Source organism: Cibotium barometz, chromosome 66 (genome assembly GCF_041138505.1).
Source record: "Cibotium barometz isolate CiBa-2024 chromosome 66, ASM4113850v1, whole genome shotgun sequence".
In the NCBI taxonomy this organism is placed as follows: Eukaryota; Viridiplantae; Streptophyta; class Polypodiopsida; order Cyatheales; family Cibotiaceae; genus Cibotium; species Cibotium barometz.
Window position 1 is genome coordinate 15599073 of NC_141111.1, and position 13604 is coordinate 15612676.

At 41.3% G+C, this 13604-nt stretch overlaps 1 protein-coding gene across 2 annotated transcripts; it reads left to right on the forward strand.

The window, feature by feature from the left end:
- Window positions 1–8550: 8550 nt before the first annotated feature.
- LOC147602808 (uncharacterized) lies at window positions 8551–11990 on the forward strand. 2 transcript variants are annotated; one of them, XM_086797531.1, is made up of 2 exons: window positions 8551–11425; window positions 11898–11990. In XM_086797531.1, exon 1 carries the CDS (start codon window positions 8653–8655, stop codon window positions 11239–11241), a length of 2589 nt encoding a protein of 862 aa, XP_086653657.1. In that variant the 5' UTR covers window positions 8551–8652; the 3' UTR covers window positions 11242–11425; window positions 11898–11990. The 2 variants fall into 2 exon arrangements, with proteins under 2 accessions (XP_086653657.1, XP_086653656.1); XM_086797530.1 differs by lacking the exon at window positions 11898–11990 and adding an exon at window positions 11647–11785.
- The last annotated feature ends 1614 nt before the right edge of the window (window positions 11991–13604 follow it).

Below are 13604 nucleotides of genomic sequence, written 5' to 3' on the forward strand. Positions count from 1 at the left end.
ACGAGCCCAAGTATGGCGGCCTAGAAAAATAAATCACTGGGGGTTCACCATAGAAGAAGGACCAAAAGAAGGGGGCTGGAATAGCCCGTAGAGGAGTCAAATACATATTCTGAAAATTAAGTTTTGAACTTTTTATAACCTCAAGGTAGGTCTAAATATGAAAAACTACTAATGCCAACTAATGGAATAGCCTTATTTTACTCAACTTTTATTTTTGCATAAAAATATACACTATTTATCTGGTTCTATTTTAGGGGGCTAGATGTTGACCTAGTTTCTTTTCAATTCCCAGTATTCCCTTTTCTCCCTATGAATTGTTGGATATTTCGGAGTCTCATGTGTGCTTGTCCACCTCGTGTTTGTACGTGTCGCGCCATATATTTGTGTACCCATGTTTGTATATCCATCTTGTCCAGTGTGTATCCAAATACTTGTGTATCCAAATACTTATGTGTATGTGTGTGTGAACCACCTCTTAAAGGGGTCATAATAATATGTAGATATTTATGTGTGTGATGACATAAGCAATGATGTCAAGGAGAGAATCTTTGTACTTATAAAAGATACATGTACTTCATTGAAAAATCAACTAATATAATCATCTATCACATCAATTAATCGTATACTCTTTCTCTCTCTATCCTTGCATTTCTCTGTTTTCTTTCTATCTCACTGACTGCTCCAACACAGTAATGACCATTACCCCCATCTTTGAGCCTCCATAGCTATGCTAACCCTAACCCTAATGATTCATATGTTAATGTCAACTTAGTTTTTTTTCACCTTCCCATCATTCATTTTTCTCCCTTTTAATGTTGACAGCCTCTTTTCAACTTCTACCACTCATTTCTCTCCACTTTAACATTTAATCCATATACTATTTGATCTATTAAGCCGCTTAACCCTACATAATTTCCTTTTCTCCCTTTTAATGACCACTTAGTCTCTCTTGTCAAATTCCACTGTGGGTGTCCGATCGAGACTCAGAACTTGCGTGGTTCTGGACCACTTAGTCTCTCTTGTCAACTTCCACTGTGGTTGTCCGATCGAGACTCGGAATTTGCTTGGTTCTGGACCACCTAGTTGGCTCTGAAGGAGGCCCGACTAATGCTACTGTGCCTAACAAGATAAGCCAACGCTAACGCATTGGGCCGCTGATCTGCCTAGGTCAAGGGAGTTGGTTGCAATGGAGTTGTGGTTAGTGCCTGAATCTAAAGAGAGTCTGAACATAGCTCTCAATCCTATCTCTAGGAAGGGGATTACTTCCGAACAGAACTGGCTGTGAATACAAACAGGAGTTAAAAGACATGTTCAAAAGTAGAGAGAGCAATGACACAACTTGAGAATCAAACAGGTTTGCATAGAACTACCAATGAAGACAACACTAAAAATCTTCTCTATTACTGAGTAAGGCTTTGCTTGTATATCCCACACACCCTCTCTCCTCTCATTTTCTTTTACATTTTCCTAGGTACTACCCATTGGCAAGAATAGTTACAAGTTTGTTACAAGAAAGATCCGGAGTTGTTGCCCAATGGGTAAGCTTGGCGGTAGTCCACTGCTAGGGTAACCGCCAACACCCAGCGATCACGGCGGTGGACGTTGCACTAGCAGCAAAGCCCACATAATTTCATGTCTTGGCCTCCGGCTACGTCCTTTAGTCTAAGAGCATAGATCTAGGAGTGGCTAAAAAGAAATTTAAAATTTTGAATTATACATTTAAATATCTCATTTTTTACTTTCAAATTAAAAAACTTCAAATACGCATGATTTAATGGTAAAGTTGAAAAGTCATGAGGGTAGTTAAGAGTGTCACATCTTTCAAGCTACATATTTTTAGCTCAAATAGGAAAGAAGTTCTTGAGATTTTCAAATTTTGTGGACAAGTGGTCCCAATCTTAAAAAGAGACATTATTAGAATAAAATAACTCAAGTGAATCTATTATAAAACTCCTAAAAGGAGATATCCTTAATTCTAAAAGAGGATAGAGAGAGTTATAATATTATAACATTTTTCAAACATATTCTCTTTATTCATGAAAGAGAGAGAAGGCTCTCAAAAGGCCCCTTTTTAGTCTAAGTTTCTCTTAATGTGGAGTTATAACATCTATAACCTTTATGCTCAAGGGAATATCTAGTAAAGATACATTTTTTTTTTGCCTTGGGATCCAATTAGCTTCTCACCTCATCTTGTACATGTGCATATGAAATGCATCCAAAGACTTTGAAGTGTGCCAAATCTAGTTAGTAATTTTTTGTTCATGTGTCATGCCATGAACTATTGCAACAGTGGGGGTTCTATTTGTAATATAAATTGCAAATGGGGGTTCTATTCATAATATAAATTGCAAATGCTACTACTTTAGCCCAAAAACAGTGAGTCATTTCTTTCTCATTCATGGGTAACTTTTGAAATATGCCTATTCTTCCTTTCTACAATCCCATTTTGATGGGGGGTGTGTTAGAATTATGGAGGCTTGAAGGTAATGAACATAATGATAATATGAAAAGGGAGAAATAAGTGTGTACTCTTTTATATTGGATGTGTGCCTTTATATAGGCTAGAGTATAACTGATTAGAACTCAACCCTACACTTTTCTAGATTTGAGTACAACTGATTAGAACTAAGATTAAGTGTTCATCTCAACCCTAAACTTCTCTATATTTGAGCACCACTAAGATGCTCCTATTTACCTAGATTTGGGTTCAAGGAAGATATTCCCCACTTGTTGCAATAGGTGCCTTTCTTCTTATGGATTTGTGAAGCTAAATGGACCATATTATATGGTATTGAATTGGCCTAAGACCTTAGAAACATAATGTCCTTATGCCCCAATGTCATTAATATGGAGATTTTGGTGTATTATTTCAACATCCTCCCCCTCAACAAAGTATCCATGGCAATGATGGTGTCAATGGTAGCCCATCCTAGTGCCTGTATGCCTTAAGGTGGTTTACGATGCCACTTATGCTGACATATGCTAGACTCTTGTTATGATTACTTACTTAGGATAACTTGCTTAGGATGGAGTGACTAATAGATAGGTAGGCTGGAGGAGTGTCTAATAGGTAGGGATGATTCTACCTAGTCTAGAAGGCCTAACGACATTGATGTAGTTAGCCTCACATGAGGCCCCTTTTTCTTTCTCTTTTGCTTCTTCTCCTTGTCTTCTTCACCTGTAAGAAGTGCCTTTTGAGCTTTGTTTCTAAAGAAATAATCCTTCTCTTCATGTCTTGGTTTTCCATAGAAGTTGTAAGACTTCTTAAGAAAAAACTTTTTTTAATTTGAACCTTTAAAGGGTGCTTTTGAACCAAACTTCTTGAAGCCCCCTTTGCTGAAGAAAGCCCCTTTGGTGCTGCCTTGCCTTTGCTTAACACATGTCATTGTGTCTGATTGTGATTCAAAGTTATGTAGTCATTTTTTAGACTACACTCTTTAAGAAATTAGGCACTAAATTGGACTTCACGATCGCTATTAATTTAGAACATTTCATCTAGAATCTAATAGACAAATGGAAGTTCCTAATAGTAAGATTTTGGACTTAATTAGAGCTTATGTTTCATTCCAATCTAGACTTTGGGACACGTACATTCACCTTCTTCAGTTTGCTTACACCATCTGAGATTATTTATGTAATGAATTAGGTTTAGGTGCATATGCACATGGGGAATGGGGCCTAGGAACTTGGGCTTTTACATGTGTACTTTTAGGGGGCCCCTATATAAGGCATAGGGCTCATGGACATTGTACCCTTTTGATCATTATACTTTCATGACTACTCTTACTCTTTGGAGCTCTAAGATTCCATGGTGGACTTCTCCTCTTGAGAAGCTATGTGTGTACTCCATTATGAGTGTAATGAGTGTAATAGGTGCTACTCCCTATGATGAGTGGGACATGTGTGTACTCCATGCTGAGTGCAATCCTTAGGTTTCCTTCATTGCATTTGTATCAGAGCTCTTGGCTTAGATCCCTAGGATCAAAGTTATTCGCTTAGATCCTTGCTTAGTAAGTGATTAGTGATAATCAAAGTTATTGGCTTAGATCCCTAGGATCAAAGTTATTGGCTTAGATCCTTACTTAGTAAGTGAATAGTGATAATCATTTTTGGATTATACCTAATCCAGATTTTAAAATGTATTTTCTTGGTCTTGATTAATGATAATCATTTTTGGATTACTATTAATCTAATTTTTAAAAATGCATTTTCTTAATCTTGATTAGTGTTAATCATTTTTGAAATTGATTAGTGTTAATCATTTTCTTAATCTTGATTAGTGTTAATCATTTTTGAAATTGATTTTCACACAGTTTTCAAATTTGCTAATTTCTTGTTTGACAAGATTAGCAAAGAAATTTTTGTTGATAATTTTTAAATTTACATTAAACATTGTTTCAAAATCCTAATCCAGTTTACTGTTTGATTTCTTGAACTTCTTGATCTTGATTTTTGAATTAGGGTTTATAGAGATTTTAGCTCTATTCATGCCACATATGGATGTTTGAGCTTCAGACGTTGTTACCTAGCCAGTTTAGATACTTATTTGATGAGGCGGATGTCTGTGCTAGATGGTCTAAACATTCTACACATGGTGATTTTTTGAGGATCTATGTGGTTATCTTTACATGGATGGTTTGACATTGTTTGCATGGGATGATGTATGTGGGGACTTGATTGAGTGCCCTACATTGGTGAGCAGAGATGACTATATACCTGAGGATGGGAATCATTATGACATGCATTCAGTGGATGATGATGTGGATAGTGATGAGGATTATCAAGTTTAATGAAGATATTGATGTTGACACATGTACACATGGTGATGGTCATACACACACATGTGATGACATTGATGTATCACACCCACATACCTATGATGATGTATCATGCACACACACACACACATGATGATATAGATGTATCGCACATGCATACACATGATGATAGTGATACACGTGCACATGATGCCACTGACACATATACACATGATGATGATGTATGTGATAGTGATAGTGACACTGATGTGTGTGAGTTAGATCATGTGGACATGATCTCGAGGGCAGGGATGGCAGCGAGCACATCGAGCATTATGAGCATCATAGAGATACCTATCTTTATTCCTAATGATCATAGGGATACATTAGATGACCATAGTGATGCATTCCATGATCTTGATGGGCATTTAACTAGTCGAGATCATTCGGCTAGTCATGCATCCCTAGTTACACATGGGATTGACACTTCACATGTCATTGAGCACATCATAGACCATGAGGAGCATAGACCCGAGGTTATAGTATTAGATGCGTTGGGATACTCCTCTAGATTTGTTACATGTGGAGAGATTTCGAATACAACCACTACTCCTAGTTTTCATAGCATTCTTGGTAGCATTCGGGTGGATCGAGTTGTTGTGATTGAGCAATTATTATGGATAGTGCATGAGAGTAGTGATGAGTAGAGGTGAGACATCATAGGAGTATGCATATTGATCATATTTTTAGCATATCCTATGACGTTGATTTTGAGAGATTTACATTTGATCTAGGTATTTCCTTAGATCTAGTGCTATTAGAGATTGATCTATCATGGGATTTAGGTCATATAGGGACACCAGTGATGGAGTTTGTCTATACCTTTGGGACTGACCTTAGTGGCCTTGGAGCTTCCATTTTAATAGTGACTTAATTGATACCACTTATATCTCTTGTGTAGACACTTTGTCAATACTTAGTGATGATGATCTTTATGATGATCCAGCTTTTATTTTAGAGGGACACACACATATAGAGTGTTTTGCACATGGAGGTATTGTGCATGGGTTGGATCATACTCATACATACATTGATATGGTGGATCATGCCTTTGACTTTTTGAGTCGTGCTACGTGTGACTGGCTTGAGTTCACATTTGACTCTACATGAGGCCAACCTTGAGCTATATTTATTTGGCTCTTGCAGATGTTGACACAATCTTGTGTTCTTTGGAGTCAGGACATTTTTCTTTGGATGCATTCTTTGCCATTTGAGGAGCATAGTTTTCGGATATGTGGCTTGACATTCAGGTGCATCTATGACATATTCCAGTCTTGGCCTGCACGATGATCCTTTTGTGCTAGGACCACTTGACATTCTAGCTAGGAGTTTTGAGCTTCTTCGGCAGATACCTTTCATGCCAGATTCACAGTGTGGTTGTGAGGATGGGCTTATGAGTTTTCCTTTCGACCCTGGAGCTACTATTTCTTTGGAGTCAAGATTTCCTTTTTATCCAACTAGGAGCTACTATCATCTCAACTTCGATGGTTCGGGATGTATACCATATATTTCCTTTTGATCCTGGAGGATACTCGACTAGATTCATCATTGACAGTGGTTCCTTATTCTCTCCACTTGCACCACATTATCATGGGACCATTGCCTTGGATTTTGCATACCTCGGATTTCCTTTTGATCCAGGAGGTTACATTGATTACCTCATCATCGAAAGGAGCCCTCTATCCTTTCCATTTAACCTAGGGGGTCATGTGATTCATGCATAGGTCTTCTTCTACATTCAGTCATGGATGTGATTTTTGGCTTTTGTACATAGCCACTTGTATATGTCTTTTCTTTGGGCATGACCACCCTTCGATTTAGAGGACAAAATCATTATAGGAGGGGATGGTTTGTAATGAAGTAGGTTTGGGTGCACATGCACATGGGGAATGGGGCCTAGGCACTTGGGCTTAGGGACATTTACATCTATACTTTTAGGGGCCCCCTATATAAGGCATGGGGCTAATGGACATTGTACCCTTTTGATCATTATACTTTCACGAGTACTCTTACTCTTTGGAGCTCTAAGCTTCCATGGTGGACTTCTCCCTCTTGAGAAGCTATGTGTGTACTCCATTATGAGTGCAATAGGTGCTACTCCCTATATGATGAGTGGGACATGTACGTACTCCATACTTTTAGGGACATTTACATCTATACTTTTAGGGGGCCCCTATATAAGGCATGGGGCTAATGGACATTGTACCCTTTTGATCATTATACTTTCACGAGTACTCTTACTCTTTGGAGCTCTAAGCTTCCATGGTGGACTTCTCCCTCTTGAGAAGCTATGTGTGTACTCCATTATGAGTGCAATAGGTGCTACTCCCTATATGATGAGTGGGACATGTACGTACTCCATGCTAATGAGTGCAATCCTTAGGTTTCCTTCATTATTGCAATTTATGGGAAGGCTTTACCCATTCCTACCTCTTACCTTTCTCACAAAGTAGAGGCTACTAATGAGTTTACTCAAGATTCTAAGAACATATTTCAGCAAGTATGGTAAGTTATAAATATCAAGAAGTGTACGTTGTTAAACAAGCAAACAAGAAATGTAAATCCATATCTTTTAAAGAAGTGTACGTTGTTAAACAAGCAAACAAGAAATGTAAAGCCATATCTTTTAAAGAAGGTGAAAGAATTGAAAAGAGATATCTCAAGAGCGTTGAGAAGATCCATTAGTGAAATTGACACCCAAGTTTTATGGACCATTTAGGGCACCAAAAAGATTAATGACCTTCCATACTGATTCCTGAGTTATAAGATGAGAAACCTGACAAGAAAGGTTAAACACTTGTAAAAGCCCTCTATTTGGTCATGGGCACCTCGGGTCACTTACCCCTAGGCAACCTAGTGGAAATATGCATCCAAAGTATAAAATCCAACTTCTCATGTTTATAAGTCACTCTCCCTATTCATGCAGTAGAGTTTAGTGTCCTCTCTACCCTCTCTTCTAATCTAGAATGTGTGGATGTGATTAGGCTTAGGTTTGGGGCTTGCTTTGCTCCTACTACTACTACTACTTCTTGTCTCTTCCCTCGTTCTTGAGCGATTGCTTAGTGATTGGCTTTTCAGGCAAAACTTTGACCATCTCACACGAGGAGCGGTTACATTACCCATTAGAGGATGATCCGCATCATCGGTGTGACAATGAGTGTGGGAGAAGTGTGGAACCAAGGTGCTCTCCACACAGGCATATTAAGGCCGAGAAATACATGTAGATTGCAAGAAAAGGCTTGTTGAAGCTGGCTTCAACTTGGTCTATGTGTATGCTAAATGTGGCTCGTTGCAAAAGTAGGAGGCATGTTTGTCATTTTATGGGTTGTAATATTAGTACGAAATGCAAAACATGGGTATGGTGAGAATACACTCTATTATTTTGGACACATTAAACAAGAGGGTGTGTCTCAAGATGCTACAGTTAGAGAGCTTGTCGTAACATAGCCACCTTGTCATCACATAGCTCTATAGTTAGAAAGCTTGTTGTAACATAGCCACCTTGTCATCATATAGCCACCATCAAATACATGATGAGATTGCTACAGTTAGAGAGCTTGTCGTAACATAGCCACCTTGTCATCACATAGCTCTATAGTTAGAAAGCTTGTTGTAACATAGCCACCTTGTCATCATATAGCCACCATCAACAAATACATGATGAGATTGCTAGAAAGAGGTTCAAAATGACATGTAATAGCACATTTGGTATGTAGTATCTGCTAAAGGAAGAGGAGGGGATGTGAGAGAACTAAATATATTCTCTTGTTGAAGATGCCTAATGGCATCACTTCACGGTTCACACCCGCCATGTCTGTAAGAGGCAAGATGATCCATGTCTCGTGTTAAACCACGGTCCTCGTGTGAAAACAGCGCAACCCTCCCTCCTCGCACTTGCTCACTGAGCATCCTGCCATGTATGCGCGGCATTGCAGTCTCTGCAGCGTTGAAGTTGAGGCTTAGAATTAGTGGGCGCTTGCTTTTGTGCAGTATACAGAGAAGACACGCATACTTGGACGCCCATGATTTGTGCCGGGTAGGGGTGGAAGAGCTTCGATCCTGCTACGGTAAGGACAAGAGATGGAGCCCCGAGTTCTGCAGAGCCATGAGGGAGGAAGGGCATTGTCCCACCAGCTCAAATATCCAGCAACTGTGCACACAAGGCATGGTTTCCCAGGCGTATTGTCTTCTCCTGGAGGGGCTGGACAATGGCCTCGTCCTGGACACCTCCGCATACAACACTGTGCTTGATGGATTATGCAAGGCTCACAAGCTTGATGAAGCCAAGGGGTTGTTGGGGAGAATGCTCGCGCATGGCTGCAGGCCTAACACGGTCACGTTCGGCATGCTGGTGGACGGGTACCGCAAGGCCCAAAAGCTGCATGAGGCTCGGGATGTTCTGGACAGCAGCAGCACTATGCTGCCCGATGTGCACTTGTATGGCATGCTTATTGGGGGGTTTTGCAGCGTTGGGTTGGTGGATGAGGGCTTGACTATTATGAGGAACTCGGAGTTGAAGGGATGCCACTCATCTGTGATCACGTACAATATACTAGTGGATGGAATGGTTAAGTGCAGCAGAATCGAGGAGGCTCGGAAGCTCGCCGACGAAATGGAGAGAAGAGGCTGTGCTCCAAATGCTTTCACATACAACTCTCTGCTGTTTGGTCTGCTGAGAGCACAGATGCCCAACGAGGTAGTCAAGCTTATGAATGAAATGGTTCGAAAATGCTGCCTTCCAGATGTTGTCACATACAACACACTGATACACGGGCTTTTTCATCTGGGCAAGCTTTTCGAGGCTTCTCGGCTTCTTCGCATAATGCGTACAAGTGGGCTGCAGCCTAACAGCACAACATATAATATTCTCATCTCAGGTTTTTGCAAAGCTGGAAGGTTGGAAAAGGCTTTAATTTACTTTGAAAAAATGACGGAAGAGGTTAACTGTAAGCCAGATCATGTGACATGCAACACACTTGTTCATGCTTTTGTTCAAAAGAAACATTACAATGAGGCACTTCAGATTCTGAATAAACTTGCAGACCTAGGATGCCAACTGGGTCCTTATCCATACAATTGTCTGATAGGTGGTTTCTCAAAAGCAGGTGATATCTCCCGAGCCTTATGTCTCTTTGACACCATGATAAGAAAGGGTTTTGTGCCAAATGTGTTTGCATATAATCCTTTGATATGTGCTCTTTGCGATTGCAATCAAGTGCATCAGGCATATGAACTCTATGAAGAAATGCAGGATGATGGATGCATTCCAAATAAGGCGACCTACAGTATGCTCGTAAGGAGCCTTTGCAAGGCCGAGAGACTGGAAGAAGCTAGCCATCTTGTGTTCCGAATGATGAAGAATGGTTTGCATCCAGATGCTTCTATCTATAGTGCTGTAATTGGTGGCTTCTGTAAACTGAAAGAAGTGAGTAAAGCCTGTGATTTTACTCAAGAAATGGTAAGGAAGGGATATATATCAGATGCTGTGACATATGGATCTCTTATCAAGGGTCTCAAAGACCTTGGCCTATTGGATCAGGCAGACATTTTGTTCAAAAGGATGAGGGGAAAGAGCTTGCCTTTAACTGTGGTGGCGTACAACACATTGATGGAGACATTCTGTGGGTTGAGCGAAATGGTGAAAGCTATGAAATTGTTCACAACATTAAGTGACATAGGCTTGGAACCTAATGCAGTGAGCTTCAAGGTCCTGTTTAAAGGTTTTCTAAAGAAAGAACAGTTTGATGAGGCAAGCTACATTTTACATGAAATGCTGAAGAATGGTTTTCAGCCTGATGATTCCTATTGGTCCACATTGATGGAAGGGTTTTTCATGAAGGGAAAAATGCATAAAGCGAAAAGGCTGTTTTTGTTCATGACTGGGCAAGGAGGAAGACTAATAGCAGGGGCTTACAAGGCGTTGCTCGATGGCTTTTTGGGTGTAGGGATGTTGAACAAGGCATGTTACTTATTGGATGAGATGAGAAAGAAGGAACTCTTACCTCATGTTGCTATATGTATAGCATGGATTCATGATTTTTGTCATAGAGGCAGATTTGATGTGGGAAAAGCACTCATGGAGGATGTAAAACAAAAAGGTTTTCTCCCTGATGTGAATACATACAACACTGTGCTATTGGGTGTCAGTAGAGTTGGAGATGTACATGATGTTCTAACAATAGTAGAGGAGATGCTAAATTATGGCCTCACTCCCGCTGCAGAGCCCAGCAACTCTTTGTTGCTAAGTATTTACAATCAAGGCAAGCTCTCACAAGCCCTTGAACTTTCACTTAGACTGATAGAAAGTGGCATGTTACTGGATAGCTCTGTTTGTAATGCCTTACTAGATGGACTTTTCAAAGCCGACAGAGTTGAGGAGGCCTTGAATTTAATCCAGTTAACCCAAAGTGAGGAAACGAGATAACACAGTCTTTCAGAGGGTTTTTGCTTCAGCTTGAATTGTGTTGAGCTGGCTTGCTTACCACATAGAAGCTCTTGTGCATGCTCGATCCAGGATACACACTGTAACAGCTTTGTGGAAAGGGGGCTATGAGATGGATGGAACCGAATATATCTAATGACAGACGGCAGAGACCTCCATGTTTGAGGTTGGTAATCTTCCCTTGATGATACTAGTAGCAGACACTTTCATGTTAAATCTTCTGTTGCATTAAATTTTTTATATCAGATATGGAAAATACACATGGCTAGCTATTTTCTTTTAAGTCTCGAGCTGGTTTCCAGACTGAATTTCTAAGGTTTTTTAATCACTGGTTGGAGTCAGTGAATAGTGTGTCTTCCTTTAAAGAGGGACATGTCTGTTGTGCAGCTTGTAGTGTTATTATACAGACACTTGTACTTGCTGGGTGAGCTCAGGATTCGTTTGTCCTGAGAAGCTTGGTCTCTGCTAGTGGGGAGCAGAGTACAAGTTGCCAGAAAATTTACATTACCAGGAGATCTTTCCTCCACTTTGTCTGAGACACCATGTTGCGGTTTACTATTGATTGTATTTGTAACACATTTTGAAGTATAATTTGGGTTTTTCAAATGCACTGGAGCCACTAATTTCGGGCATAACAGGCGTGCTGTGCCCAGTGAGAAGAATGGTCACACTGCGATTAATAGCCAATCTATTTGCAGATTTCGGATGAGGGCAACAAAACTCCTGTGGCCCTTTGTCACCAATAGGCCGACCATTTGGTCCATTCCTACTTTTTGCGTCTCGTTCACTTGAGGCCAGGCCGGTGTCTCATGTGAAGAGGCCAGTATTTTGCTGACATGGACGGGAGCCAGACTGGTGCCACCCGTGTGTTAGCAGGATGGTGTCGCATGGACGGGAGCCAGACCAGTGCCACCCGTGTATGACCTGGACTGTGTTCGATCCATGGGACTGTCACGCCATGGAAGAGCCAGTATTCGTGCCGTGTTTTACCTATGGGACTGTCACACCATAGGGAAACTCGTGCCTGGAACTGTGTCTTACCTATGGGACTGTCACTCCATAGGAAGACCAGGTTTTTATGTTTTTATGTCGTGCCAGTTTTGTGCCGACAGATATTTTGTACATGTTCCATGAACGGGAGATATGTCCATGTTACTATTTGCACATGCACACATATTTTGCATGTTTGAAACTGTTTTCGCATGACATGTATTTGTGTGTTTGCCTGCCTGACGTGTTACTTACTGAGCGGGGACGCCTGCCAGTGAGTCGTGAAGTCTGCTCTGTATTCTGACAAGTTTCAGTGCATGTGAACAGGTGGTAAGTATATGGTACTTGTTGTTTTAATATTTAAATTCTAACCCCTTTGTTTTATAAGGTTAGGGGTTCACACTTATTTAAAAGTGGGCACCCCCTTTGGGCACCCACTTAGGGGCCAAGGTGGGGAGCCTCACTTTTAAGTGAGTGTGGGGGTGGGCATGGTCACCAACCCCCACTAATCCCCCACATGCATGCGTGGGTATCTCTAAGGTTATCTTCACTTTAATTTTATTAAAAGAGACTCCCTTCTTCAAGCGTGGAGCCATCGCTTCCTTCTGGCGTTGATTTTTCATCAACCGGCGATCGTTATCGGTTCCTTCAGGCTGCTCCTCCTCAAAGCAACTCTGAGGCGGCTGTTTCTATCCTGTATACGGCTGTACCCTCTGCTACGACTGTATTCTCTGGTGGCTGCCCTACACCTCTCCTACGTTTGCTTTTCCCAGGCGGCTGGCTGACTTCCTGCACAACGACTGCTCCTGTTTTTCCTCTGCTGTTGGCTGCGCCTCCACTTCTACAGGCGGCTAGTGTTGACTTGAGGTGCGCTTCACACATAAGCATTGCTGCAGGCGGCCATCTCCATACAGCATACGCTGCTCCCTCTACAGGCGAATCCCCTGGTCTTGCAGGCTGCGTGTTTACACCAGCAAACTGCCCTCTCTTTCCTCTCCAACAGGCGGCTATTTTCCCCCTGTACAGCAACTAAACCTTAATAGTCAGGCGGTTGTGCACTACTACCTGACGGCTGCAGCACCTACTGTTGGTGGCTGCGCATGTTCTCTCCAATAACCTGCACTTTCACCTCACAGGCTGCTGTCCTTCTCTTGCAAGCAGCAATCTAGCTTCAGCAGGCGGTTGTCCCCCGAGGGTGTATGCACTCCCGCAAACGATGCTCTATAGGCCAGTGGCTGCAAGTTGCCATCTCTTCTCCACTGGCGTTCAACAAGGGAACTTCGCATCTCCTGGGTGGCTTCATCATACCACAAATATTGGTTTTCTATCAACCATCTACAAGTAAGTGATTTTCA